The following is a 26,419-nucleotide window of genomic DNA, read 5'->3' as shown; positions in this document are numbered from 1 at the left end:
TTTCTCCTGCAGTTACAATGCAGTCTTGAAGACCATTTCTAGTCATGGAGGGAGAAGCAGCAAGGAGCTTGTGATGCAGAATTTACTTCACAACTTCACCCTCTTAGCTGAGCCATGTCCAAATCTCAACACTACCCAAGACCCCATCCAGACCTACAGTGTAATACCTGAGAAACTGGCTGAAAGCCTTGTAATTAGTCAGAGTATGGTAATCTTCTTCTGAGAAAATGTAATCTACATCATCGAGGCCCCATTCTTCCATCAGCTGTGCTGAGCTCTTGGGCTCCTGTAGATTTACAAAGAGACATAATTAATGTAAATGACTGTGGCTTTGAGGATGAGCAGTGCAAGTCTAGGTCTGTCGTATCCTCCATGTCAAATACTCTTCCTAGTCAGCAACACACAGGGATTTGTTTCTGTAATTTTTTTTTTTTTAAAAGCATGCACAAGTGCTTAATAAATTAATGCTTCACAGAATTCCGAGAAGCAAATTAATGTGGCACCATCCAAATGCTCCCCATTCCATGCAATACAATGCAAAGCCTTAGCAGGTTTCATGTCTCCAAGAAACATTAATTTCGCCCTGTACCTAACATAAATAACAAGGGAATACAACCTTTCATCTGCCAGTAAAAATGCCAGGCTGTGCTTGAGAGCCCTTGATAAGACTCCATCACAGGCTGGGTCGCTGCTGGAATTGCATATGCTCCATGGTTTAAAAAACAAAAAACTACCTCAACATCAGCACCATTAAGGCTGCACATCTAGATACCTTTGTAGTTTTCCATTGTTTTCCTTGTTTCTGCTCTAAGTCAATTATATTTTGAAATCTCAAATTCCCTCAGACACAGTTCACCTCCGCCCCAGCCGCACTGAGCCACGTGCTGCAGCACGCTGCCTTCACCACGCAGCCTGGAGGGCACTGCAGTGAGACCGCTCCACATCCTAAAAGATCCAGTCCCAGAAAAATACAGGTGAGGGTTTACAAAAGCCATCTTCCTGACCAAGCCCAAGACAAGCCTCTCATGAAATCCCCAGGCCACCTTCTCTAACGACAAGCCGCTTGTCAGAAGACCCAAGCTAACCAACAGGCCCCCGGCCTCAGCCCACTGCCAACAGACGAAGCACACTGGCTGAACCACCACCAAAGGCATCGTGAGGCATTCTGAGTGAGCATCAACACGTGGCTAAGTCAGTCAGCCTGCTGGGGAGTGCTTCGCTTGTGCTGCTGTGCCTTAACCAAAGACAACTTACTCAAGAGTGCAAGGTGAATGACCAGGAAACACAGCTCAGCTCTCAGCAGTGACTCGCTGAAGGAGGTAAAGTGCTGGGATCTCAGCGGCCTGGCCTCACCCTTAGATCTCATGCTCTAGCACCGGCTCAGGATAAACAACTCCTTGGTACCTTCAGGCCTCCGTCCTCATTGTCATCGTCCTCTTCATCCTTCTTTTTCCGTTTTGTTTTTTTATCCTTCTTTTCCTTCAGTTTTTTCTTTTTCTTTTTGTTGGGAGAATAGTCACTTCCTTCACTCTCAGATTTCTCCTCAATCTCCTCTTCGTTGTCTGATATTTCATCATTGCTCCCCTAAAACAGAAAATGACAGTGGAGAAAAAGCAGCGCCTGCCCTCCCTCAGCCACAGCCATGCAAACGGGTGCCAGTTCTACCTCTGTACTCTTAAGCTCTCCTCTGGAAGTGCCCAGGCACTGCGATAGCACAACGTTCGGGTACGGCTCTGATGTGTGGTGGTATACACAGAAAGCCAAGACACGGCAAGTGAAGTAAATGAATGCATACATTAAAAATGGCTGTATAGTAAACCAATGAGCAACTCCACCAAAAGATCCTAAATTTTCACACAGGATACCTAGGAAACTTTTCTGATTGCTGTAACTCAGGGTAGCATGTGATGTTCTGTCCCATGTTTGCTTATGGTTTTACATGAGCACAGCAACATTTTTCTACCACAGCGTGAACAGTTAAGAAACTAAAGGAAAGGAAGAGATCATCCCTTTGGTCATGTGCAAGTCTTCCAGCTCACCAGAATGACGTTGAGCCAGGCAATAGAGACAGGCAGCCACGTGAAACCTCCCGTCTTGGCCACACACGGCTTCAGCAGCGAGGTGAAGCACGTCAGAGGCCTGGGCCCCGCGGGATGGCTGACAGACGCAGCCTGCTCCCCTCCGGCAGCAGGGACCAGGCTGACACGGCCCCACCAGGTGTGGCAGAGCCAGAGTGTGGGGACTGGAATTTGGGTTCCATTCTGGGACAGCGACCTGCTGCACAGCTCTGACAGCACACCCGTCGCCACCCTAACCAACGCCGCCGCCCGCCGGGTGGCACACGAAGGTGGCACCCCTCCTTCCCACCTGCCAGACCTGCGGCCCTCACGGCTGTGGGCCCGGCGGCAGAGCCCTCTTCTGCCTCGGGGAGCAGCACACCGCTCCGCGGGGAGCCGCCCCGCCAGGAGCAACGGGCACGGCGGGGGCCCAGCGGGCAGCCCCCAGCCCCACAGCCCCAGCCATCGCCCCACGGGCCCGGCCGCTCTGCCCGAGCCGTGCCTGGCTCCAGAGGCCCAGCCCGGCCCAAAGGCAACGCTGCTCGAGCGCCGCACTGGCACCTCGCGGCTCGCCTGGCACCGCAGCCACGCGGGCGGCCGATTATTTAAATACACATCGACTGCTCCTGCTGCAGAGGTTCAGCTTTGCTCGGCGGCCATTACTGATTGCTGGTCCTCCTTGCTTCGGAAAAAAATGAGCTTTTCCTTTAGCAGTGTTATAAACAGTTATAATTTAGCACTGAATAATTGGTTGCCATGGTAACTGCTGCAGTACAGGTTGAGATTCCCTCTCCCCGCTTTCTTGTCTGACAAGGACCTTCATCTACATATGCTGAGGTTCAAGCTGCAGCCTGGTTATTTTATGCGGATTTTTATGGGGGTTTGCAGCATCAGTTCTAGCACCAGAGCTTCAGCAAGCGTTGCCACAACACCTGAATGCGTTACAATGAGCCCAAGCCAACAAACCCCCATAAAGGTGCAACGTGGCACCACGCCTGCCACACGCTCTAATGACAAAAACACAGGAACCCGGGGTGGCAGTCAGTCCTGGCTTCAGCACTGGCATCGTGTCACAGGTTTGCACCTCGTTCCCACCTCCCTCTTCCTTTAACAGGGGGAAAGAACCTCCTCCTACCCCACAAAACTTTAGACGAGGTGTTTAGGAGGAGAAAGCCCAGCTCAAGGGTCCCTTTCCTTTTACCTCCTCGCCCCAAAACGCAGCCTTGGCGCTGGTAAGAAATCCAGCCCAGTGCCTACTGACAGCTACGGCGCTAGCTCCTCGCTGGCTCCGAGGGAAGACAGAACAACCTCCAGCAGGCAGAACCAAGTCTGATTAACACTGCCCATACAAGGCATTAATTACAAAAGAAAACGCACTCGACATTCATCCCGTTATCTTCTCCCCACCCCCAGTAAGGAAGCAGGCAGACCCGGCACAGGCTGCACATGTTGCTGCCATGGCCTCAGGCAGGCTGACGTTAACAGAGAATTGCCAGAAATGAAAATACCACAGGTTTGTATTTTATTTTTCCCCAACTGAAAAGCAGCACAGGAAAAATGTGTCCCATGACGAAGAATGCACAGGAAGCAAGGCGGCCTGAGCCAGCTTTGTGTGGTATCTGCAGAAGGAGATCATCATCTCCATGGCCACGAAGGAGGGGAAAAAGCTTCCTCTGGGCTCTGACTTCTGCTCAAAGCCTGCCAGGTAATACAGTGCAGGACCAAATCACTTATTTTTTTAAATGCACACCTCACTCCCGTCACTAACAAAAGCACTTTAATGTGCAACTTCATCCAGCCAATCTGTTTTCACAGGACCCACGGGGAGTGGCAGCGATGACTGGAAGAGAACAGCATCAGCAGTCCCCTGCGAGGGGACGCGAAGGGGACGCAGCCTGCCCTTCTGAGAGCACGCAGGAGCCGCAGGGACGGTGACAGCCCTGCCCAGGGCGTGACGGCCACCCAGCCATCAAACGGGACACGAAGGAGAGTCCCAGGTTAGAAGTGGGTGAGGGGAAGGATGATTCAGGTAATGTGAGACCCGAAGACATGATGCCTTGTCTTTGTTTTCACACAAAAGGCCCCAAAATCCTTCCACATGCTAAACCCTGAGAAGCCTCTACCCGGTCTTCCTTGCAGAACGCCCTGGTCCGGTGCAGCCCACACCATCGTCCGCAGAAACCTCCGGTCCTGCACTGGCCATGCATCCAACGCGTTGGTTTGCCCAGACAAGGCACCGGCACAGCTCGTGGCAGCAGGACTTACCGTCTGCCACCAGGGACAACTGCAGGGAGGTGCTGCATTGCAGCGCCGGCAGGACGATGACCAGGCAGACGGGGATGTCACCATCACACATCACAACATCAGCGCCACAGCCCCAGCGGGAGCCTGGGCACCCTGGTGCAAGGGAGAGAGGGCAGAGTGCCAGCACTGCCTGCCGTGTCCATGTGGCATATGGCAAACCCCAAAAGCACCAACACAAGACCCGTTTTCCAGTGTAACACCTGCCTGCACGCTTCCTGGTGGCTCTACCTCTGCCATCTCAGCACTGAGAACCCCAGGAGGCAACATCCTCATCCTCGCAGCTCTCCTCGTCTGCAAGGTCTAATCGTCAGCTCACCATCCAACATGTGACGGGCAGGACATGGGAGTGAGCACAGGGAGATCAAGATTACGTGCACACAGCTCGCAAAACGAAGGACTGTCAGTAATATTTACTGCACGCATTTCCAGCGTTAAAGGAAACACACTAAAAGGAACAGATTCTCAAAATGCCAGCAACCAGAAAGAGGAACACTTAGAGCACAGATGGATGCCCTCTCCTCATCTTTCATTACATCACTGTCATATCAGTGCCATATTTGATGGCACAGCCTGTATTCCTGGCACAGCACAGCAGGGTACAGACATACTGGAGAAGTGCTAAAACTCAACCATCCTGCAAGTGGTCAGCGGGAGAGAAGAGGAGCTGCCTGGCACCGCAGGGACACGAACCTCACAGACTGGGAATTGTCCCAGCACTTTGCCACGTTTGGTTACTATTTCCTGCACATCGTAAGTTTCCCTACCATTCATTTCTTTCTTTGGACAAAACAATAAAAAAATCTCCACCCTTCCAGGACCAAAAACGTACAGCTAAGCAGAGGCAGCAAGCACCACAAGAGAGCATCAGAGCTGGACAAGAACTGCTCAAGCCCTGACCCTCTGTCATCTCCCAGAAGCCTAGCAGGAACCCGCCAGCCTCATTTTTGAGCATGCAGTGTTACCTCTTTCTTCCTCCTCTTGATTTTGGCAGCCTTGCTGTCTTTCAGCTTCTTGGATTTCTTTTTTTTCTGCACAGCAACTTGCTCTTCTGGGAAAAACTCATCCAGTCCTTCCAGGACCCCATCATCTTCTTCTGAGGACAAAAGGGACAACTTACTGGGACGGATGTCACAGACACACAGGACACAGCACTCGAGTGTGCTCTCCCTGGGCACCCAGCAGCCACTCCACCGCTGCCCCTTCAAGAAGAGCCTTGACGGACCCCTGCCCAGGAGCGCCTGCACCACCACTTCTCATTTCCCGTTTCCCACGCACATTCTTACACAAACTGGTACCAGCATTTTTGATCATCTGCATTTTGCTCTCTGCTGACACAGGCGCATCAGGATGCTAATGTGCTGCCCGCTCTTATTGATTTAGATCTAGGTAATTAGGAAGCATTAGGCTTTTATCTTTTACCCTTTAGATTTCCCAGCAGAGCCCATTAAAATCGATCCAACCAAGGCGAACGAGGAAGCAGCAGGCCTGGTGTGGAAGATGGGTGCCACAGCTCGCAGGAGGCTGGTCTGCCATGGCTCTGAGCTGGGGAAGCACCACGCACACTTGAGCTCCAACTCACATGCCTGCCTTCCTTGCCATCATCACCTCCCCAGCGTCGACACTTACCAGTGAGTCCTGGCTCCTCATGGAACCTCTGCATTTCTTTAAGATCCGCTTCGCTATTTTTTCCCTTCTTTAATTTCTGAACTTACACAGCAATAGCGCCCCAGACTCATTAGCCAGGACAGGTTCCTTGTCTGGGTCAAACCACCGGCCCTGGTCTGGCCAAGGCACGCTCCTGAGCTCCGTGGACGCCCTCAGGTGCAGGGGGAGCTGGGCAGCACCTGGAGGCCACCCCACCACCCCCGGGACCTCCTGCGGGCACAGCACAGCCCCCAGCCTGCTGGAGGGGGTCTGGGAGAGCCCCGCAGCAGAACTGGACTCTGCCCACAGCTGGGCTCAGAAAGACGACACAGAGCATCTTTCAGGGGAGCAGGGAGCACGTGAGGAAGGACTAACACAATGCAGTCACGACCGGGCAGACCCAGGCCTCCTGCAAGCGCTGCTCCAAAAGAAAACCAGCACAACTTCGGGGTCTTCAGGCTGGAGACGCAGCCTCATGCTCCAGCCGGCGCCAGAGGCACCCTGACAATCGGTGCTTCGGCTGGGCTGCTTAGTATCTAGTGGTGGTTACAAACAAATACGCTCCAAGGAGCATGGAGAAAACCTCATTTTGCACCTCCAGGCCTCCCTACCTCCTCTTCCAGACACCATCTTGCACAGCCCGGCACTCCCAGCACCAGCACCACAGGAGATGGACCCCGGCCTCCCCCCGGGGGGGTGCAGGGCTCCTCGCCGCCCGCTGCCCTTCCCTTGCGCTGCGAGCACCCCCGGGGCCGGGACCCAAAATTCACAGCTTTGGGGATGGCAGCCTGCAAGCGCGCTGCTCCGGGGGCACCAACGGCCGGCTTGGTGCTTGTGGGGGGCAGCGGAGGGGATGGGGGGGGGAGATGGGGCTGAAGGAGGGAGGGGAGACGGGGGCTGAAGGAAGGAGGAGAGATGGGGCTGAGAGGGGGAGACGGGGCTGAAGCAGGGAGGGGAGACGGGGGCTGAAGATCCACGACCCGGGCCGTGCCGGGGGTCCCGCCGCGCCCTGCAGGACCGGCTGCCCGCGGTGTCGCGGGGCTCCGTCCCGACAAACGGCTCCGTCCCGACAGACGGACGGCTCCGCTCCGCTCCGTTACCGGGTCCCGGCGCGGGGGCGCTGCCCCCCCCCCCCCCCAACAGGTGCCGCTCCCCGCTCCCGGCCGCAGCCCCGGCAGTGCCCCCCCCCACCCCGAGCCTCCCCCGCGCCCCCCAACGGCCCCGGTCAGCGCCCCCCCCGCAGCCCGCCCCCCCTCCCCGCGGGGCACCGTGCCCGGCCGCGCCCCCCCCGCCCCGTCCCGTACCCGAGACGTCCTCGTCGTTGTCCGCCTCCTCCGGCAGCTCCTCGCCCGCCGCCGGCCCCCGCATGCCGGCAGCGGCCGGGCGAGCCCCGGGAGCGGCCCCTCCGCGCCAAGATGGCGGCCGCGCCCCGCCCGCGCCGCGCCGGGCCCGCCCCGAACAGGCAGCGCCGAGAGGTTTTTTTTTTTTTTTTTTTCCCCCACAATTTATTCAGGAAAATGTACAAAACGCTCCCGGGGCCGCGCGGTTAGTCCTCCTCCTCCTCCTCCTCCTCGTCCTGGTTGATCTGGAAGTACCGCAGTTCATAGCTCTCCTTGCTGTTGGCGACCACGCGCAGCCAGTCGCGCAGGTTGTTCTTCTTCAGGTACTTCTTGGTCAGGTACTTGAGGTACCTGCGGGGACACCGACACGGCACGGGGCACACGTGGGGCCGCGCCGGCACCCCCGGGCCCCACGACAACCGCTCGCCCTGCGGCGAGGGACGGGGCTGGAGCAGATCGCTGCCCTCACAGGGCATCGCGGCGCTCCCCTCACAGCGCCAAGGAGCCCCGTCCGCCGCACGCCCCCACCCCAGGCCGGTTGCTGTCAGACCCCTCCGTGGCTCTGACGGCCGCAAATCCCCGCTTCCCGCGGGAAGGAGGCTCCCCCGCGGCATGAAGGGCTCCCAGCGCACCCAGAGCAATCCCAGCCACCGCCGCCTGCCTGGGGACGGGGCAGCAGCCAGCACGGCGCTGCCGGCTGCCTCCCCCGGGCAGGAGCCCCCCTGCCCCGCAGGGCTGGGAGCGCCTCCCCGCTTCGCCCTCCAAGGGCGAGGTGGCTGCCGCACGCCGGGCACGAGGGGCCACCCGTGCGGCCATTCCAGCAGAGAAAAGCAGCAGCCCGACAAGCAGAGCACCTCCGTGCGCACAGGCACCATCCGTCCCCTGCTCCCTGCACTTTTCTCAGCAGCTCCTGGGATGCGTCAGGCACCGCACCGACACAGAAGCCGCTCGGGTGCGGCACCGACGCTTTTAGAGCAGGACAAGCCAGCAGCACAGCAGCTGTCCTTACACACAGTTCTCTTTCCACTATTTCACACCTCCAGCTTCCTCGCTTGCTACCTCCACCACAGCAAAAAGCAAGTTTATCAAAGCCAAATAAAGGGCAGAAACACCAGGCAGTCACAAGAACTAGGCGGACGCCCAGCAGGACGAGGGTAAGGACGTGGCGGTGGAACAGCTTGGTTGTGCATCAACCCCCGAGCTCCACGCTTGTCTTGGAGCTGGGCATCCCGCACGGCCAGCCTCCTGAGCAGGCGTTTCAACCACGTATCCGCCTTAAAAATCATTCAGAAACAGTCACTGTGCCCAATTTCACACAGTGCTTAAGAGAGTCAATGGGCCTTGGTGCACCTTACGCACCAGGACACCTCTTTGCTACTTCAAGTGTTTCCTCACACCCTCCTGTTTTACAGAGGAGGTTTGGATCTTGCAGCCCTGGAAACTGGCACTAACGACACCATCCTCAGAAACTTATGTTCACTGAGCACTGCAACCTGAGGAAAATGAAGCAGCTCCTCGTGACGCACACCCACAGCACTGCGTGGGGAAAGCTCATGCAGGGGAGCTCAATTCGGTCATGAGCGAAGGACCTGAAGCCATCGTTAACCAAAGACCAAATAAAGAGCAGAGACTCCCCAGCACAACGTTCACAACGCCCTCCTGCCGTGACTTCCCACAGGCTCGGAGCTCGCCGCAGCCAGCAGCTTCCCAGCCACCTTGCAGCAGCACGGCAGGGAAGCCAGCCGTCCTGCGCCTCGCGGGTCGCCCCCGTGTCCTCACCTCTTTGAGAAAGGAACCTCTGAAGTAACAGTGATCTTGCTCTTGCTCCTCTCGATAGTCACTACGCCCCCGCCCAGGTTACCGGCCTTCCCATTCACCTTGATCCTCTCCTGCAGGAACTGCTCCTGAAAGAGTGGAAAGGGACGGCTTAGACAGGGCCGTCTGCAGCTTGTTTGCATTCAGCATTCCGACATTTTGGTTAGAACTGGGAAGAGACAGAATTACCACGTGTCAACAAAAAGCAAGGAAAAGCCCTTTTCCTGCAGGCTGGGAGGCTTTGATGCTGCTCACAGCCGAGCCCACCAGCTCACGCTGGCCCATTCACACCTTTGCAAAAGTGATTTTCCCAAGTCTGAATGGACTACACAATTCAACACTTCCTACTTTCTGAACTGAGTTAGTGCCAGGGAAACGACAAGATGCTTTCCAATTTCTCTTGGACTTGATGATCTTTGTAGGTGCCTTCCAACAGCACTATTCTAATTCCCATTCCCAAAGGACGTCTTTGCCACAAGCTCTTGTCTCAAATCCATGCTCGTGCCTGAACACAGCTTGAGGCAGTTTGACTGCAAGCACTCATCAGACGATGCTGAAATTTACTGCTCTCCTCCCGTGCTGTTTATCAACGCTTAATAGAAAGCTGATTCCTTAGGGAACGCCTACTAAATACCGTTCAACAGACAGAAAGATGCGCACGCTTTAGGGGCGAATCGCTTAACAATGATAAACCTAAGACAGTCTCCACGCAGCCTCCGTTTGCCCTTAGGGTGTTTCCTAGGGGCGCGAACTGCCCGAGAGGCGCTTCCTGCGGGGGCAGAGAGGGAGGGCAGCAGCGCCCCAGGCCCCCACCAGCCGCCCGCCCCGTGCAGCGGGGGCCCGGCACTCACGAAGTTGGCAGCGTCCATGATGCCGTCCTCCACGGGGTGCGTGCAGTCCAGCGTGAACTTCAGCACCTGCTTCTTTTTTTTGCCACCTTTCGCTGCCGGCTTCTTCTGCGGCACAGGGAGAGAGAGCACACCGTCAGGGGGGGCGGGGGCGAACAAAGGGGGGCGGCCGGGAGCGGGCCGGGGACCGGGGCAGGCAGAGGGGCCGGGACCGGGGCAGGCGGAGGCGGGGGGGCCGGGCCGCGCTCGGGCCGGGGCCGCTCCCCGCGGAGCGGCGGGGGGGGCCGGGGCCTCCCGCCCCGTGCTCGGCGCCCCGGGGAGGCCTCGGCCGAGCCCGGGCCGGGCAGCAGGCGCGGTGCCGGTCGGCGCCGGGCCCGAGCGTGGCGGTGCCGGTGCCGGCGGGGCGGGGGCCGGCGGGGGGGCGGCGGGCGGGCGGGGGCCCGGCGGAGCTCACCACGGGCGCCATGGCGGCTCCAGCGAGGGGCAGAAAGGGAGCGCCGCGCCGCGCGCATGCGCGGAAGGGGCCTCGGGCGGCCAGGGCGCATGCGCCGTCCGCGGCACCGCCTGCGCCCACGCCGCCGCCGGGCCGCGCGCAAGCGGCGGGGAGGGGCGCGCAGTGCGCAGGGAGCCCCGCGGAGCGCCGAGAGCATCGATGGCGGCCGGCCGCGCCGCGGCGGGCAGTGCTGCCTGGGGGCGGGGCGGGGGGCGGGGTCTGCGGGCGGGGGGCGGGGCCCGGTTCCCGCCGGCGCGCCCCTTTCCCCGAGCGCGGCGCCGGTGCCGCCGGCGGAGAGGGGCTGCGCCCGCACCGGGACCGGGCACGGGGCGGCGCGGGGCGGGGCAGCCGGTTACGGGGACACCCCGCCGTCAGCGGGACACCCGCACCGGGGAACGCCCCGCCACGAGGGGCATCCCAGTGCGGGGACACCGCGCCTTCCCCGGGGACACCGCACCGGGGGACACCCCATTGCGGGGGACACCTCGCCACGGGGACGCCCCATCACGAGGGACACCTCACCATGGGGACACGACACCACGGGGACACCCCATCACAGGGGACACGTCACCACGGGGGACACCCCGCTGCGACGGACACCCCGTCACGAGGGACACCTCACCACGGGGACACCGTCTCCTGGGGGACACCACCACGGAGGACACCCCATCACTGGGGACACCCTGTTACGGGGGACACCTCACCACGGGGGACACTGTGTCACGGAGAACGCCCCACCGCGGGGGACACCCTATCCTGGGGACACCTCACCACGGGGACACCCCGTCTGGGGGGCACCCCGCCCGTGTGGGGCCGGGGGGCTCCTGCCCCGGGACAGCCCCGCGCGGGGTGCGCAGCCCCCCGGGAGGCCCCTTCCCCGCGCACGCCCGGTGCCGGCCCCCCCCGCGCCGGGGGGCGGCCGCCGCAGGCAGCTCGCGCCCTAAAAATAGCCGCCCCGGGGACGTGCCTCCCGGGCCGCGCTGGGGCCGGGCGGCGGGGCCGGGGCCGGGGCCGGGGCCGGGGCCGCCCCGCGGATGGCCGGCGGCATCTTCTCCCCGCTGGGGAGCTGCTCGGAGCTGGAGAAGGGCGCCTGGCACCCGCTGGTGTGCCTGCTGTGCCACGAGCCCTTCCAGCACCCCTGCCTGCTCGACTGCTACCACAACTTCTGCGCCAGCTGCCTGCGCGGCCGCGCCGCCGACGGCCGCCTGCGCTGCCCCCTCTGCGGGTAAGGCGCGGGGACGCGGACACGCGTGGGCACCCCCGAGCCCGGGACTCCGGGCCGCGGCCCCGGCCCCGCGCGGGGCCCTGCGAAAGGGCTGGGGCTGAGCCCCCGCCCGGCCCCGTCCCGCAGGCACCCCTCGGTGGTGAGGGGGGGCACGGGGCTGCCCCCCGTGGACCGGCTCCTGCAGTTCCTCGTGGACAGCTCGGCCGACGGCGAGGAGGACGTGCAGTGCGCCAACTGCGACCGGCGCTGCGCCAAGGCGGTGAGGGCGGGCGGGCAGGGCGCCAGCACCCTGTGGGACCCCCGCCATGCCCCCCCTCGCCGCCACCCCGCTGTGCCCGCGCAGGATCTGGACGCCATGTGCTTCTGCAACACCTGCAGCCAGCCCCTCTGCGCCCCGTGCCGCGAGGAGACCCACCGCGCCAAGGTCTTCGCCCGCCACGAGATCGTTTCCCTCTCCAAGCGCACCAAGGACATCCACAAGAAGTGCCGTGAGTACTGACCGCGCCGTGCCGCGCCGCGCCACCGCGGGCGTGACACCCCTGTCCCTTGCAGCGCTGCACGAGGAGCCCTACATCATGTTCTCCACCGAGAAGAAGTCCATGCTCTGCATCAACTGCTTCAGGGACATGCAGGGGTAAGTGTCCCCGCATCCTCGTGTCCCTGCGTCCCCGCCCCGGCCGTGCCCTCACACCCGCCCCCTGCCACAGGGAGAGCCGGGCGCACTGCATCGACATCGAGACGGCGTACGTGCAGGGCTGCGAGAAGCTGGACCAGGCGGTGATGGTAGGCGGGCGCGGGGGCGCGGGGCCGAGGCACGGAGGCAGCAGCAGCGCCACAGCCACCACACCACCCTGGCCAGGCGGTGAAGGAGCTGCAGACGTCCACGCGCGAGGCCATCGTCCTCCTCAAGGCCATGATCGAGGAGGTGCGCAACAGCGCCAGCCAGGAGGAGACGGCCATCAACGCCCTCTTCAGCGGCATGCAGGTGGGGGATCCGGCGGGGCAGCGCACCCCTCCCTGCGCCCACGGGTGCCCACGCAGCTCCTTGGCACAGTGCCGAGGTGCAGCGGAGCCGCGGGACGTGTGGCATCCTTGCCGTTTGCAGGAGCAGCTCTCCGAGAGAAAGAAGGCGCTCCTGAAAGCTGTGCAGAGGTGAGGGGCCACGGCTGCATCTCTGCGCACGTGGGGGTCTTGCAGCACCCGCTGGCACGGGTCCTCCCAAGCCGTCATGGTGGGAGCTGCTGGCACCCACGGGTGCTCGAGTGGATGCCTCCCTCCTGGGGTGCCTGGGGCCGGGCAGCTCGCCCACAGCCGGTGCCCTTCGCCTGCTCTGCCGCAGCCAGCACGAGGAGAAGGAGAAGGCGTTCAAGGAGCAGCTCGCCCACCTCGCCTCCCTGCTGCCCACCCTGCAGGTAGGGCCCGTGCCAGGCAGGGACGTCACGCGCCTGCCAACCCCCGGCTCTGGGAAACGGCTTTCCCAGAAGCCAGGCAGGGGCCCCGGGGAGGTGGCAGCAGTGACACCCCCACGCACAGGTCCACCTGGTGATCTGCTCGGCCTTCCTGAGCTCCGCCAACAAAGCCGAGTTCCTGGACCTGGGCTACGTGAGTAGCACCGGCACCGCGGGGCAGCCGGCGCACCCTGACGTGGTGCTTGGCCCCCAGGCTGCGTGCCGGGCACCCCCGAGCCCTGCCCCGCCGCTGCCTTTCAGCAACTGATGGAGAGGCTGCAGAGGATCGTGAAGCTGCCCCACCGCCTGCGGCCGGCCCAGACCAGCAAGGTAGAGCCCACGGCTGAGCCTCTGCCCGCCGTCCCCACGGGCAGCCCCGGCCCCCGGCTCTGCCCTGCCCCAGCCCCGCTTGCCCCCATCTCGCCCCGCAGATCAACACCGAGTACCGGGCGGAGTTCGCCCGCTGCCTGGAGCCCCTGCTGATGCTCACCCCTCGCCGCTCCGTGGTGGGCAGCGCCGGTGGCATCGGGCCTGGCATCGCCGGCACAAACATGTGAGGTGCTGGGGTGCCCCCGGGAGGGGTGGGTGGGTGGCGAGCACCCCTGGAGGCCGCTGCAATGAGCACAGCTATGCGGGGTGCAAGCAGGGGGGGCAGAGCCCCGCTGGCTTCGCCCTGCACCGGCACCCCCAGCAGCCAGCGCAGCCCCCAGCCCGCTCCTGCTCCAGCCTGCGCCCAGCTCCGCATCCCGCTTGCCCCCCCACTGCGCACCCACCGTGCACGCTGCTGCGCACCCCCCTGCATCTTGCCGTGCACCGTGCCACGCGTCCCTTCTGCATCCCGCCGGGCACCCCGGCACGTGCACCCTGCCATGCCAGACTTGCCCCCCTTGCTGCCCTTGAGCCTGTCACCTTGGAGGTGGCCCGGGGACAGCACTGAACACAGCTGTGCTGATGAACGACAGGCACGGGGGCTTCAAGTGACAGTTCTGGGAAGCGGGGCAGGCGGGCAGGGCTGGCAGCGGGCACCCAGGCGACTCTGCACCCTGCTCCCCAGCGCAGCCCCAGCCCCCAGATGCACCGAGGGCGCTGCTGTGCCCCGGGCGGTGCCGTGCCAACGCCAGCTCCCGCTCACCGCACACCCGGCTCTGCCACGGCCCCGCAGCCTCTTGGCCCGCCACTATTTTTATCAGAATTTCAGAGAAGTGCCCGGCAGTTCCTCGCCTGGGATATATTTAGGCCCATTGATGTCACAGCGGCGCGGGCCCTGCCAGGCACTCCCGGCCGCTCGCCCCGCAGAGAGGACAAACAGGCGCTGCCGCCCCATGGGGACCGCTCCTCGCGCCCCGCCGGGCTCCGCAGCTCGGGGCAGCTGAGCACCGGGGCCCTGGCGCGGCACGGCGGGGCTGTGGGGCCGCACAGCGGGATAGCGGAGCTGCACGGCGGCACTGCGGTGGTGCAGCGCTGCACGGTAGGATTGCGGGGCTGCACGGTGGGGCAGCTGAGCCTGGGGAGGTGGTGGCAGCAGGTAGGGGCGCGGGACCAGGGAGAAGCGGGCGGGGGGGGCAGAGGCTGTGACCTCGTGGGGCTCTGCCCTGCAGGAACCAGCCCCGCTCCCATCACAGGAGCGGCTGCCGGCCCTCAGCTGGAGGTGTGTGGAGCGGGGCAGGTCCTTTCCTGTACAAACCTGGCCGTGCCAAGCCCAGCTCCTGCCTCCTTCGTGCCAGGGCTGAGCTCGTGGAGCTGTGTACACCAGGATGCCGGGCCGAGCAGGGCAGCGAGCACCGGCTCAGGGCTCACTGTGAAAACCTGGATTTTGGGGCAGTGCAACGTGCTTCCAGCTAACCCGGGCACCCGAGCGCAGGAAAGCATTTGGGGAGCTTTGGCGGCTCCTTTCCCAGGGGCTGACACATCCCCAGCCCTGGGCACCGCGATCCTGGGGCTCAGGGCAGCCCCGGGGAGCTCCAGCTGTGTGGGGCTGAGGGGAGAGCTGGGGTCCGGGGGTGGCAGGGCTGAGCCGGTGTCGCCCCCCGGGCGCCTCCCCCTGCCACCATCTGCACTGCATCACTGTCGCCCTCCGCGCAGGATCCCCGTCGGCCAGTCCTCCAAGACCCTCATCGTGCCCGGCTGCCCCCCCAGCGGCGATAAGATGTCCACGGGCTCCATGGTGCGGAAGCCGACGCTGCACCGGTACATCAGCACCAAGGTCCTGCTGGCCGAGGGGCGCGAGACGCCCTTCGCCGAGCACTGCCGCAACTACGAGAACACCTACCGGGTAGGGGCGCGGGACGGGACGGGGGGCGTGGGGGCAGCCCCCTCCCTCGCTGCCTGTTGCTGCTGCCCTCTGCCCCCGCCCCGCGCAGATGCTGCAGACGGAGATCCAGGGCCTGAAGGACCAGGTGCAGGAGCTGCACCGCGACCTCACCAAGCACCACTCCCTCATCCGGACAGAGATCATGAGCGAGATCCTGCAGAAGTCGCTGCAGATGGACGTGCAGATCGCGGCCCACTACTCCTCGGTGGAGATGATGCGCAGCGTGTTCGAGGAGGTACGGCCCGACGGGTGCTCCCCCACCCTGGGTGCCGCCCGCCCGCACCACCGCCAGCTCCTGCTCCCCGTTGCAGGTCTGGGAGGAGACGTACCAGAGGGTGGCGAACGAGCAGGAGATCTACGAAGGTACGGCCGATGCCTGCCCGGCAGGCACAGCCGCCCCGGGAGCCACGGCCACAGCCCGCTTTCGCCCCCCAGCCCAGCTCCACGACCTGCTGCAGCTGCGGCAGGAGAACAGCTGCCTGACCACCATCACCAAGCAGATCGCGCCCTACGTCCGCTCCATCGCCAAGGTGAAGGAGCGGCTGGAGCCCAGGTGAGCAGCGCGGGTGCTTTCGGTGCCGGGGGCCCGGCCCCCGTCGCCCTCCCCGCGTGCCGCACCCAGCCCTGGTCCCGCCGCAGGCTGCAGGAGCCCCGGGAGCCCAAGGACGAGCACACGCAGACGCTGCTCAGGATCGACGACAACAGCGAGGCAGCACAAAGGTAGGTGAGGTGACAGCTGTGGTCTCGGTGCAGCCACCTGGGCACGCCGTGCCCTGCCCCACAGCAGCCCTCAGCCCCTGCGGGACCCCAGCGAGGCCACGTCCCAGCAGCAGGGCGGCTTCGGCACCATCAGCAGTGCCCCGTGCCTCTCTTGAGCCTCCCAAATACAAGGGAGGGAGGAGAAGCACTTCCAGGAGCCCTGGGAGCCCTTGTGTGCCCTCCAAGCGATATTTAGAGGTGCCTCTAAAGGGCTCAGAAGGGATTAGAGCTTGGGAAAGAGCAGCTTAACCCAGCGGGCACGGCCGCCTGCCCTAGGGACGGCTCACCCGGCAGCAAGGAGAGCAGGGAGCGGGCCCTGGGGAGCCGAGGTGGCGGCCGCACGCCCACCCTCGCCCCCGAGGACCCGCTCCTGAAGAACGAGGAGCGCTGCCGAAGCAAGCAGAAAAGCAGGACCGAGAGCACCGCTCGGGAAGACCCCGGGGCTTCGAGCTGAACGCCGAGAGCCAAATGCTCCGCGCTCACCATCGGCGTTAACCAGCGGCAGCGCGTTAAGCAAGGAGCGTGCACACGGTAACGGCCAGGCTGTATGTGAGAGATCTGCTCTCCGGAGATACAGACTTGTGTCAAAAACACCTGGGTTCAACCTATTTTAGTCTTTGTGTTAGCAGTGGTTATGGTTTTCCTTGAAGTACATTCAGACACGTGGCTTTCACCCAGCTTTCTTTCCCTGGCTTTAGCGGTGAACGCAGCAGCTTGGTCACGCCAGCACCACACTGTTCATACGACATGGGAATTTGCACTGGGGGGCTTAAAACCCGGGCTGTGGGGGCTTAAGACCTAGGCCGTGGGAGCTTCCTGCTCCCCAGCAGGCGGCGGAGCTCCATCCCCTTGCCCCACGGGGCACGTACACGCGACGCACCTGGTAACCCGGGGATGCCTCGGTCACTCCGCTGGGCAGACGTGGGTCCTCAGCGCAGCAAACCAGGTCCCCAGCACGTCTTCCCCTGCCTGAGGTCCTACAGCTTGTGCAGCACTTCCATTATTAAAGAGAGCAATTTGAGAGTAAAACTTTCTGTTGTTAATGCCCATCAAACCCAAGTGATAACAGTTTCTGTTCCGAAGTACACTTGTGCAAGTTCACACACAAAAAACAGTTAAAAAAAAATTAACTTGGCTGAGATTCTCATTTGAGGTATGTTGGCAGTAACAGCAAAGGCTGACGCTTCCGTGGGAAGTGCATCGCAGGCGCCTCTACTGCAAAGTCTGAACACGAGCTCACAAATAACTACACAGAGAAATCAACACTACCTGGTTGTTATATTTTCATGTTTGTTCTTTCCCTCCAAGCTAGAAACAGTAAAAGACAACTTATCAGTGAATGCTTTAAGCCAATATTCAGTGCAGAAAGTACTCTGTAGTATAAAGCATAACCTAGAGAAGAAAGGATTCCACATAGGTTAAGCAAGTAGAGACTAAGAATTTGCCCCTATTTCTCTGGCTATGCAGTTCCACAAGTTACCAAAAGTCACGATCATACTTCAGTGTAACACTGAAGTGTACTGAAAACCCTTTGGGAGGTATAAAGTTAAGAATTCCAGCTTTGATGTTGTCACCATCACCTCAAGAGATCCCAAATAACAACCAGACAGAAGTTGGCAACGTTTGTTTTTTTTTTTTTTTTTAATAAAAAAATCACAAAAGCAATTTCCACCAGTGCCCTCTTTCCTGAGCTGAATCACAGTATCTTCAAGGAATACTGCAAGCCCGAAGCGTGTACTGACAAGCAACTCATTTCCATTCCAGCAAGGAAGAATTATGTAAAACCCAAGAAAACGGTGAACCTCTTTGGTATATAACAACAGAATAAATCATACCACAAAGCCTGAATAGGAACCATTTCCAAAATGGTAATGTTTAAAATAGCATTAGCTAGCCAAACCTTTTGTTTAGAGAATTTCCCTGGAAGCTTCTCCTGCTCACACCGACATCCCAGATTCCCTCCAACGCCAGGCAAGGATCTGAAGCGCTAAAGCTCTTTGCAAGCTCACCAGCTGCAGTCCTTCTCCTGACTCTCCAACTCCAAGCCCTGGGATCTCTGCGGGACAGAGCCGGCCAGCGAAGACGCCTGGCAGGGCAGGAAGCAGCGTGATTTGGAAGCAGGTCTCAGAAGAGCACTGTCTGCGTGGACGGAACAGACTTGGGAAAGCAGCAGCCGGGCGGTGGCTGCTGAAGGCAGGGCAGTAACCGAGGGCCCTGAGACCCAGCTCTTCTGCCGCATGGCTTGGAGGCGCCAGCAATTCGCGGGTGCCAGGAGCGGCTGCAGAGGCTCCCTGTTAACGCAGCGGCCGGGGGAAACCTGACAGCTTTCCAGCCAGCCGACGTCCCGCAGACCCGAGCGTCTGACGAGCCCAAAGAGAGAGGCCTGCTCCTGCAAGCTGTCCAAGCACCAGCCCGGGGCTTGCAGGACCAGGCCTCCAGAGATTAAAGCTGTGCTGTCTGGCTTGTAAGGTCAAAAAGCTTTAAAAGACAGCTACGCCATAGGAACAGCATTCCCACCAGCACGTTTCCAGCGCAGGGGTGGAAGGGCAAAGCTCATTCTCCAGAAGAACCAGTCCAAATGAGTTTCAGTACAATTCAGCAGCTTTAGGCGGGAGGATCATTTCTCGGTAGGATTGCTATAGGCTAAGTTATCCGGAGGATCCCTGAATGTGCGACGAAGGACTCTTATCTCAAGGAGGATGAACGTGCTTCTGATCTCCTAGTTACCTGGAAGGCTGCCAGGCCCTGCAGCCCTCAGCGAGCTTCTAGTGGACAGCCAGGAAATGGGAACAGGCTGCTTGGCGCCAGCACTATGCATAGTTCCTCGACCTACAGCGTCCGGAGCTGGAGGCTTTCTCCACCAGTCCAGTTTTGCCGGCGTTACAGTTCCACTTTGACTCCTTTAATAAAAGGGAGACCTGACGGCACCTTCTTTTTGTATTCCAGATACTCCTCCCCAAAAAAGTGAATGAGCGTGATCTCCTCTTCCTCTATCCGCTCCCTGAAGAACCGCCAGGACGCTAGCGTGTAGCCAACCACGCAGATGGGATTGCAGAGCAACACCTGCCAACAGACACCAGCGGTTAACGCCCTGGCAGCTCCGGCACCTCCCGGGCTCCCCCAGAAATTATGCTGCCCTCCGCCCCCGGTACTGAAGTCAGCTTTCACGGTCAAAAGAAATTTCAGATGTGAGGTCTACAAGCTCTGCAACAAAACAAGAAATCCCCAGAACTTGTGGAGAATTGCATTCTCCGGTGGAATTAGTGCTTGGAAGGAGGCAGACTGCAGGCACCTGCCTGCCCCTGCCACCCCAGCTGGGAGCCGAGCACCAGCTCTGGGCTCACGCCTGTAGGCGGCCAGGCTGCTCCGCATGCAGAATTCGTGGTTTCTCTCTAAAGAGATATAAAAAATGCCAATGACCAGTCAACCACGAGAAGAGCAGAACGGAGGTAGCACTGAGTTACAGCTTCACCACGGCCAGCCTCGAGTTCACCTTTTGGTTACCTGCCCAGGGCCTTAGGCACTCTGAAAGCAAGTTTTTGTTACCAGTCCTGCACAGTACTGGTCTTTGGTACGAGTGAGGCCGAGTCTGGCTGCTTAGTGGAAGACGTTTTGGCAGCAAAAATGAAAGGAGACTCTGGACACACCCTGGAAGCTCTGAGGTCCTGCGGCTAGCAGTGGGTCACGCCACGAGCCCCTGCAAGCATCCCAGCTCATGCCCAGGCTCCACTGCTTCTGCTCGTCTCACAGAGACAGTTAAGGCGAGGTCTCCCCAGCCAGCACACAGGGCAGGCGCTCACAGGCCAGCAGTTTCGTGACTCCCAGCTACGAGAGTGCTGGTGGAAAGCAGACCGTGTCACCACCCACACCCGGGGCCCCGCAGCTGACAGCCCGAGGTTTCTATCGCATACAGGGCTGGGGCAGCATGAAGAAATAAGCAGGTTATAAGGGGAAAGCAGCCGAGGGCGTTGCATACAATACCTGTGTTCCAATACTCCAGTAAAACCATCCCACGTAAGACGGGTGCCGGAACCACCCATACACCCCGCTTGTCACCAAAGTGTGTGTGTCCGATTTCTCATTCTGAACAATATGGTTGAAGTTGGAGCCAGCTGTGAGCATGGCGGCTTTCCTCAGACAGTCCCCAAAGATCACCATCAGTAACCCTACAGTACTCAGCCAGGTGATCTGCTTCATTTCTGCAAGCGAGGAAGCACCGGTCACAACAGCTCCGAGCAGGTTACCGCGCTGCAGGCAGGGCGAGGAGCCGGGGAAGGGTGAGCGAGGGCCTCGTGTGCTCCCGAACCCACGGGGCAGCGGCGGGACCGACACCAGGGCTGGGCTGGGGGCGCTGGGGCTTTCCCCGTCCCAAAGCAAGGCGACAAATAAAACACGGGTTTTGCTCAGTGCGCTATCACTGTGCAACAAGAAGAGCATCAGGTCTTTGCCCCCTAAAAGGATCAAACAGGAGCATCGAAGCCTTCAGGGCGGGTTGCTCTAAAGGGAATCAGGCACGGAGGGAGCGCCTGGCTTTAAGGCGTAATGCTGAGGGAAAGCAAAGAGGTGCCGGCGGGCTGGGGCCCCACGCAAAGCCTGGTTTTCCATTACGCCACCAGCAGCCCTTGCCGTGGGGAAGGAGAATGCCCTCCCCCCCACCAAAAAAAACCGCGCGGCGGGGCTGACCGGGCACGAGGAGCTTCTCGAGGGTGAACTCGACCCAGGAGGAGAGCGCGGCCAGGTTGTACTCGAAGCTGTGGTTGAGCAGGAAGGAGTCGAGCGAGAGGCTGCGCGGGTTGTTGATGGCGGTCACCAGGTACTCGGAGTAGTGGAACAGCGACAGCGAGCACATGTACCTGCGGGGCGGGCAGGGCAGGGCCGGCACCGGCACCGGGCTGTCCGCACGGCACGCGGTCCCGGAGGGGCCCCGCCACACCCTGACCGCCCGGGGCCCGTCCTGGTACCCACCGCGGTGTCCGACCCCAACCCGGTGCCGTCCCGGTGCCCGTCCCGGCACCCGTCCCGCCCCGCTCGGTGCCTGCCCCAGGGCCCATCCCGGTGCCGTCCCGCCCCGTCCCAGTTCTGTCCCACCTCGGTCCCGTTCCCGGTGCCGTCCCGCCCCGTCCCGGTGCCCGTTCCCGGTGCCCGCCCCTCCCCACCCCAGTGCCCGTCCCGGTGCCCGTTCCCGGTGCCGTCCCACCCCCGTGCCCGCTCCCGGCGCCGCCCTTACCACCCGAAGTGCCTCCAGGCGGAGCGCCCGGCGCTCAGCAGCAGCCCGCAGCCGAAGGCGAAGCCCAGGAAGCCGGCGCGCACGGCGATCTGCAAGCAGAGCGCAGGGAGGGCGCTGCCCCCGGTGCCCCCCCCCGCGCCCCCCCCTCCGGTGCCCCGGCGCCCACCTTGTACAGCGGCCGCGGGTAGAGCAGCAGCAGCGCCCCGTTAACGGCCGCCACGTGCAGGGCGAGCGCCAGGCGGCCGCGGAGGCCGGGCGCGGCGAGCAGGGCGGGCGGGGAGCCCAGCGCCAGCGGCAGCGCCGCCACCGAGGCGCCGAGCAGGAAGGCGGCCAGGCTGGCGCGCGCCTCCCGGCCCAGCCGCCCGCGCCGCCACCGCCCCGCCGCCGCCGCCGCCGCCATCTTGGCGGCACGCCCCGCCCCGCGTCGCCCGGGCAACGGCCGCGCGCGCACCGCGCGCCTCTCGCGAGAGCCCCGCCCCGCCCCGCCGCCGCCGTCGCCCGGGCAACGGCGCCGCTCTCGCGAGAGCGCTCCCGGCCCTCGCCGGGGCGGAGCCGCCGCCGCCCGGTGGGCGTGGCCGCGCCGCCCCGCCCCGCCCCTCACGGCCCGCAGCTCTGCGCGTGGTTTTTTATTGAAAACTGGAAAATAAAATAAAAAAAAGCGTCCGGTAGAGCAGTCCGTGGGGCGGCGAGCGGCCCGGGGCGACCCTCGGGACCCGCCTGCCCCGGGCTGCGGGGGGGCTGCACCGGGGCTGCCAGGCATGCAGCAGGCAGGGCCTGTCCCGGCCCGTAACGCACAGCCCGTAACGCACGGCTCGGCCCGTTCTGTCCCGTGCTGTTCAGTCCCGTTCCGTGCCATAACGCCCAGCCCGTTCTGCCCAGTAACAGCCGTCCTGTCCCGTCCCGTCCTGTCCCGTCCCGTCCCGTCCGGGCCCTACGAGGCCGATCCGATGGACCCCGAGAGGAACGTGACGTACCCCGAGGAGGCTGACGGCGAGCTGAGGAGGCTGCTGCTGCTGCCCCGGCCGCCGTCCCCGAGGCCTGGCTGCAGCGCCCGGCCCCCGCAGCGCTCGGCGGGCCGCGGGGCGAAGAGCCGCGCCGGGTCCTCGGGGGCCAGCCGCGGCCCGGGGACGGCGAGGGCACCCGGCGGGCCCGGCAGCGCCCGGGGCTCGTGCTGGAGGGTGGCCAGCGGGAAGGCGGACAGCAGGCCGGCCTGCTGCGGTGCGGCCACGGGCAGGAGGGCCACCGAGGCCGAGCGCCCCGGGCTCCCGGTGGCCCCTTCCTCGCCGCCGAGGCCACGGAGGTCGGCCAGGCGCAGGCCCTCTCCGGGGACGTGCAGCAGGGAGGCCAAGCTGTCGGCGGAGCGGTGCCGGTGGCGGTAGGCGAGCTGCTCCTCGGGGCAGGGGACGAAGCCGTGGCAGGGCCGGTCGCGGCGGGGGGCCAGGAGCCTTGCCAGCCCCGCCACCTCCCCGCCGGCCCCCCAGCGCTGCAGGTAGGCCGCGACCTGGCTGCTGGTCCACAGGTCCGTCTCGTCATGGGAGAACCGCCGCAGCGGGGGCACCTGCGGGGCACCGCCGTCAGTGCCGGGTGCTGCGGCCCCGCCGCCCCGCCCGCGGGCAGCCCCTTACCTGCAGGTACTGCATGCGGTCCCCCGGCTCCGTCCTGGCGGGGCTCACTGGGGGCAGGCCCCGCTCCAGTGCCGAGAAGTCACGTGTGGCGACAGGGTCCAGCGCCAGGACCTCGGCCGCGCAGCTGTACTCGTAGGGGCGGTCGTACACCAGCTCGCCAGCCGCAGCACCCTCCAGGCTGCTTTCTGCCAGGAACGGGTCCGCTGTCATTTTGGGCAACCCCTGTCCCCAGCACGCACCCCTCCCCGCCACACACCCCACCTTCGTCCCCATCGTCACTGGCCAGGACGGCGCGGCACTTCTCGCAGATGGCGCGCGGGTCGGCACGGTAGCGGTCACAGGCCCAGAGGAAGAGGGGCAGGAGCAGGGACTGTGCCAGCGAGCACCAGATGAGGCACAGCACCATCCAGTCAGAGGAGGCGTCCGAGCGCAGGCTGGCGGCGCTCACCACCTGCAGCACCGGCACGTCACCAGCGGCCCCCGCGCGCCCCCGCCCCGTCCCCGTGGCACTCACCAGCACCGGGAAGCCCATTAGGACGTCGTAGATGAGGACGATGACGGTGACCAGGTAGGTGATCTGCAGGGAGGTCTTGATGGGCTCGGAGCCGTCGATGGAGGAGCGCCGCTTGCCCTGGGCGTCCTCCACCACGATGGTGGGCACGTGGAAGCGGTTCCTGCTGGCGTCGGGGCCCCGCCGTCCCCAGATGGTGTGGAAGAGGGCGATGGCAATGCAGACGGCGCCCACAGCCATGCTGCCCCCGATGAGGAGCAGGAAGCAGACGCCGAAGCCCAGGCCGATCTCCGTCACGACAAAGCGGCAGTCCCTGGCGTAGAAGCGCTCGGTGGTGTCGTGCCACCCCACCGCCGGCAGCGTGGAGAGGATGAAGGAGACCATCCAAATCCCCATCACAGTGTGAACGGCTTGCTTCCTGGTGTTGCTCAGCCTGGGGAGAGGGGGCAGAGCCCCCGACATGCTCAGCACAGTGGGGCCTGCGTGCCAGGGCTCTCAGCCCCTCCCCAGGTGCTGGCACAGCCACTGAAGTGTGCCCGGGGACGCAGCACAGGGCAGGCAAAGCCGCGGTACCTGTAGTTGACGGGCCAGCGGACCATCCACATGCGGTGGTAGGAGAGGGAGGTGACGGAGAAGCAGGTGACCAGCGTGAGGGTGTAGAAGGTGGAGACGAAGACCTTGCAGAGGCCCTCGTTCCACTCGTAGCCCGAGCGCCGCCGCCGGAGCTGCACCACCGCGTACGTGGTGATGGGGATGGTGGTGTTGAGGATGTGGGTCCCGGCCAGGGAGCACAGCAGGAACTCCAGCGGCTTCCACTTCTTCTGCTTGGCGCTGATGCTGAGGATGCCCCAGGCGTTGGCGAGCAGCGAGACCCCGGCGCACGCCAGCCAGGCTACCGCATTGCCGGGCAGCCGCTGCTCATCACGCATGGTGGAGGGACGCGGCACCATTGGCGAGGCGCTGCGGGGCCGCAGCCGCAGGCATCCTAGGGCGCACCACGGTCCATCGAGGCTGGTTCTGGGTGCCGCCGAGCCCAGCACCTGCAAGCGAGCGCAGGCTGTCAGCACCCCACGGGTGCCCCGTGGTGCCGCCGCGTCCCCACGCACGCTCGCCCGAGGGCCGTTCCCCACCAAGGATGTGCCTGAGGGCCTCCGGCACGGGCACGTTAGCGGGTGGAGAGGAGGCACCGCAGTCTCGCAGCTATAATTAGACTCCTCGGGAAGAAGCAGCAAGCTGGCAGCCACGGCGCTGCTGACACAACCTCCTCGCCCCCGGAGCGGGAAGCTGCCCACAGCCCCGTGCCGTGCCGGCCAGCGAGATGCTCGGGGGTCAGGGACCCCTCCTGCGGGGTCTGCCCACGGGGCACAGCCCCGCACAGCACCCACGAGCCGCATCACACGGCTGCCAAACGCCGGGAGCTATTCTGGGCTTCCCATTAAAAGACGAGGATTTTCTTTCTTAAAAATAACTACAGGAAAAACAGCCTCCGGAGCCTGCTGTGCTGCCGAGGGAAGCCCACGGCCCACGCGGACGGTGCCCCGGGGAAGCTCCCCGCGTCCGTGGGGTGTCCGGGAGCTTCCCGGGGGCTCCGGCCACGCGGGCCGCGCAGGGGCTGCTCCTCCGCGCGAGACAGACCCCGCGTGGGGCTGCCCCCGGGGCGCTGCACGGCGCGGGGGGCAGAGAGGAGGAGGGAAGAGGAGGCAGAGGAGGGGGAAAGCACCCGCTCTTATGTAACCCCGGCCCTCCGCATCCCCCCGCCGCGCGTCTCGGGAGGTGCCGGGCTGCGGGGGAGGCAGCGCGAAGCGCCCCGGGGGCTCGGCGGCCCCCGCCGTGCGGGAAGCCCTGCGGACGGCCCGTCCTCGGCGGCGGCTCCGCGGCCCGAAGCCCCGCGCTCGCCCCCGCCGCCCCGGCGGGTCCCGGCGCTCCGCCCGCAGGGCTCGGCCTCCCCGGGCGCCCCGGAGCCGGGAGGCGCCGTCGGGCAGAGCCGGAGCTGCCTCCCCGGGGGCTGCCCGAGGGGCGCCGGCGCCGCCCCCCCCCGGCCCCGGCTCCCGCTGCCCCTCGCCCGCCCGCGGCCCCGCCGGTCCCGCCCGGTCCCGGAGCGGCGCCCCGCGCTCCCCGGCGCGGCTCCTGCGCCCCGCGCCCCCGGTTGCCCGACGGCGGGGGCAGCCCGGCGGCAGAAGGACGCCGGTGCCGGTGCCGGTGCCGCCCCGCCCCTACCTGCCCGCCGCGGGCGCAGCGCTGCCCGGTTCCGCCCGGTTCCGCCCGGTTCGGCGGCGCCGTGCCCCGCCGCGGGGCTGCCTCCCGCACCGAGCCGCGCCGCGCCGAGCCGAGCGCCCAGCCGGGGCCGCGGCGGGCGGCACAGCGCATGTCTCGGCACCGCCCGCCGCGCCGGCACGGGCACGGGCACGGGCACGGAGCGGACCCCGGCCCCCGCCCCCCCGAGCATCCCCCGCAGCGCCCCCGGGGCCGCGGGGACAGCCGCGGGGACGGGCGCGGCCACGGCGGCTTCGTCCCCGGACCCTGTCCGTTGGACGCCCCCCAACGCCCCCTCCCCGGGGGCCGCAGCCCCCTGCCCGGTTTTGCCACCAGCGTCCTGCGAGGCCACCCCCGGACCCCCCGCCCGGCGCAGGCAGGGGCTCCGGCCCCGCGGCCCCCTTGGGGAGACAAGGGGGAGCCGGCCCGGGGTCCCCCCCCAGGGCAGAGGCAGGGGGCTGCGAGCCCCCCCGGGGATTACGGGGAGCGGGGAAATGTCAGCACGGAGCTGAACGCCCTCGGCAGCCAGCGCAGCTGCAGCTCAGAGCGAGGGTTTGGA

General features: G+C 63.9%; 5 protein-coding genes across 7 annotated transcripts in view; 1 reads left to right on the top strand and 4 right to left on the bottom strand.

Annotated features, from left to right (window-relative positions):
- The window catches only part of CHD5 (chromodomain helicase DNA binding protein 5), a 36,379-nt gene extending 28,949 nt beyond the window's left edge, over positions 1-7,430 (bottom strand). Inside the window, exons 1-4 of one of the 2 annotated variants that reach the window (XM_035557566.1) lie at positions 7,310-7,430; positions 5,324-5,454; positions 1,405-1,584; positions 168-286 (exon numbers count right to left, since the gene is read on the bottom strand). In XM_035557566.1, the coding sequence (XP_035413459.1) occupies positions 168-286; positions 1,405-1,584; positions 5,324-5,454; positions 7,310-7,373 (494 nt within the window). In that variant the 5' untranslated portion in view covers positions 7,374-7,430. The remainder of the gene's footprint in view (positions 1-167; positions 287-1,404; positions 1,585-5,323; positions 5,455-7,309) is intronic. The other variant, XM_050714891.1, reaches the window with a different exon arrangement.
- A 51-nt stretch (positions 7,431-7,481) lies between these two features.
- Positions 7,482-10,613, bottom strand: RPL22 (ribosomal protein L22). Its single transcript, XM_035557528.2, has 4 exons — positions 10,463-10,613; positions 10,012-10,116; positions 9,125-9,249; positions 7,482-7,696 (listed from the first exon to the last, which is right to left on the bottom strand). Exons 1-4 carry the CDS (start codon positions 10,472-10,474, stop codon positions 7,552-7,554), a joined length of 387 nt encoding a protein of 128 aa, XP_035413421.1. The 5' UTR covers positions 10,475-10,613; the 3' UTR covers positions 7,482-7,551.
- Positions 10,614-11,535: 922 nt separating this feature from the next.
- Positions 11,536-17,006, top strand: RNF207 (ring finger protein 207). Its single transcript, XM_050714901.1, has 17 exons — positions 11,536-11,726; positions 11,853-11,985; positions 12,070-12,214; positions 12,279-12,360; positions 12,434-12,509; positions 12,586-12,711; positions 12,832-12,878; positions 13,066-13,138; positions 13,260-13,328; positions 13,436-13,504; positions 13,606-13,727; positions 15,257-15,446; positions 15,535-15,720; positions 15,797-15,848; positions 15,921-16,038; positions 16,125-16,205; positions 16,521-17,006. The coding sequence occupies exons 1-17, from the start codon at positions 11,536-11,538 to the stop codon at positions 16,696-16,698; spliced, it is 1,938 nt and encodes a 645-aa protein (XP_050570858.1). The 3' UTR covers positions 16,699-17,006.
- An 855-nt stretch (positions 17,007-17,861) lies between these two features.
- ICMT (isoprenylcysteine carboxyl methyltransferase) lies at positions 17,862-21,880 on the bottom strand. The gene is made up of 5 exons (XM_035557509.2): positions 21,638-21,880; positions 21,472-21,560; positions 20,928-21,097; positions 20,226-20,443; positions 17,862-19,307 (listed from the first exon to the last, which is right to left on the bottom strand). Exons 1-5 carry the CDS (start codon positions 21,869-21,871, stop codon positions 19,125-19,127), a joined length of 894 nt encoding a protein of 297 aa, XP_035413402.1. The 5' UTR covers positions 21,872-21,880; the 3' UTR covers positions 17,862-19,124.
- A 205-nt stretch (positions 21,881-22,085) lies between these two features.
- GPR153 (G protein-coupled receptor 153) lies at positions 22,086-25,839 on the bottom strand. 2 transcript variants are annotated; one of them, XM_035557560.2, is made up of 6 exons: positions 25,825-25,839; positions 24,181-24,647; positions 23,611-24,040; positions 23,358-23,547; positions 23,097-23,281; positions 22,086-23,029 (listed from the first exon to the last, which is right to left on the bottom strand). In XM_035557560.2, exons 2-6 carry the CDS (start codon positions 24,555-24,557, stop codon positions 22,403-22,405), a joined length of 1,809 nt encoding a protein of 602 aa, XP_035413453.1. In that variant the 5' UTR covers positions 24,558-24,647; positions 25,825-25,839; the 3' UTR covers positions 22,086-22,402. The 2 variants fall into 2 exon arrangements, with proteins under 2 accessions (XP_035413453.1, XP_035413454.1); XM_035557561.2 differs by lacking the exon at positions 25,825-25,839 and adding an exon at positions 24,738-24,849.
- Positions 25,840-26,419: the final 580 nt, after the last annotated feature.

Source organism: Cygnus atratus, chromosome 21 (assembly GCF_013377495.2).
Source record: "Cygnus atratus isolate AKBS03 ecotype Queensland, Australia chromosome 21, CAtr_DNAZoo_HiC_assembly, whole genome shotgun sequence".
In the NCBI taxonomy this organism is placed as follows: Eukaryota; Metazoa; Chordata; class Aves; order Anseriformes; family Anatidae; genus Cygnus; species Cygnus atratus.
This window is presented reverse-complemented; position numbering and strand designations above follow the sequence as displayed.

What these genes read in the sequence shown, in the direction of transcription:
- RNF207 (XM_050714901.1), top strand. Translation starts at nt 11,536, where the DNA reads ATGGCCGGCGGCATCTTCTCCCCGCTGGGGAGCTGCTCGGAGCTGGAG. An exon ending in GGACATCCACAAGAAGTGCC is followed by an intron (nt 12,215 to 12,278) that starts GTGAGTACTGAC and finishes TGTCCCTTGCAG; the next exon opens with CGCTGCACGAGGAGCCCTAC. An exon ending in ACTACGAGAACACCTACCGG is followed by an intron (nt 15,447 to 15,534) that starts GTAGGGGCGCGG and finishes CGCCCCGCGCAG; the next exon opens with ATGCTGCAGACGGAGATCCA.
- ICMT (XM_035557509.2), bottom strand. Translation starts at nt 21,871, where the DNA reads ATGGCGGCGGCGGCGGCGGCGGGGCGGTGGCGGCGCGGGCGGCTGGGC. An exon ending in GCCTGGAGGCACTTCGGGTG is followed by an intron (nt 21,098 to 21,471) that starts GTAAGGGCGGCG and finishes CCCGCCCCGCAG; the next exon opens with GTACATGTGCTCGCTGTCGC. An exon ending in ACTGGAGTATTGGAACACAG is followed by an intron (nt 19,308 to 20,225) that starts GTATTGTATGCA and finishes GTCTGTTGGCAG; the next exon opens with GTGTTGCTCTGCAATCCCAT.
- RPL22 (XM_035557528.2), bottom strand. An exon ending in TCATGGACGCTGCCAACTTC is followed by an intron (nt 9,250 to 10,011) that starts GTGAGTGCCGGG and finishes CCACTCTTTCAG; the next exon opens with GAGCAGTTCCTGCAGGAGAG. An exon ending in GAGGTTCCTTTCTCAAAGAG is followed by an intron (nt 7,697 to 9,124) that starts GTGAGGACACGG and finishes GTGTCCCCGCAG; the next exon opens with GTACCTCAAGTACCTGACCA.
- GPR153 (XM_035557560.2), bottom strand. Translation starts at nt 24,557, where the DNA reads ATGGTGCCGCGTCCCTCCACCATGCGTGATGAGCAGCGGCTGCCCGGC. An exon ending in CAGTGACGATGGGGACGAAG is followed by an intron (nt 23,282 to 23,357) that starts GTGGGGTGTGTG and finishes CGTTCCTGGCAG; the next exon opens with AAAGCAGCCTGGAGGGTGCT. An exon ending in ACCGCATGCAGTACCTGCAG is followed by an intron (nt 23,030 to 23,096) that starts GTAAGGGGCTGC and finishes GGTGCCCCGCAG; the next exon opens with GTGCCCCCGCTGCGGCGGTT.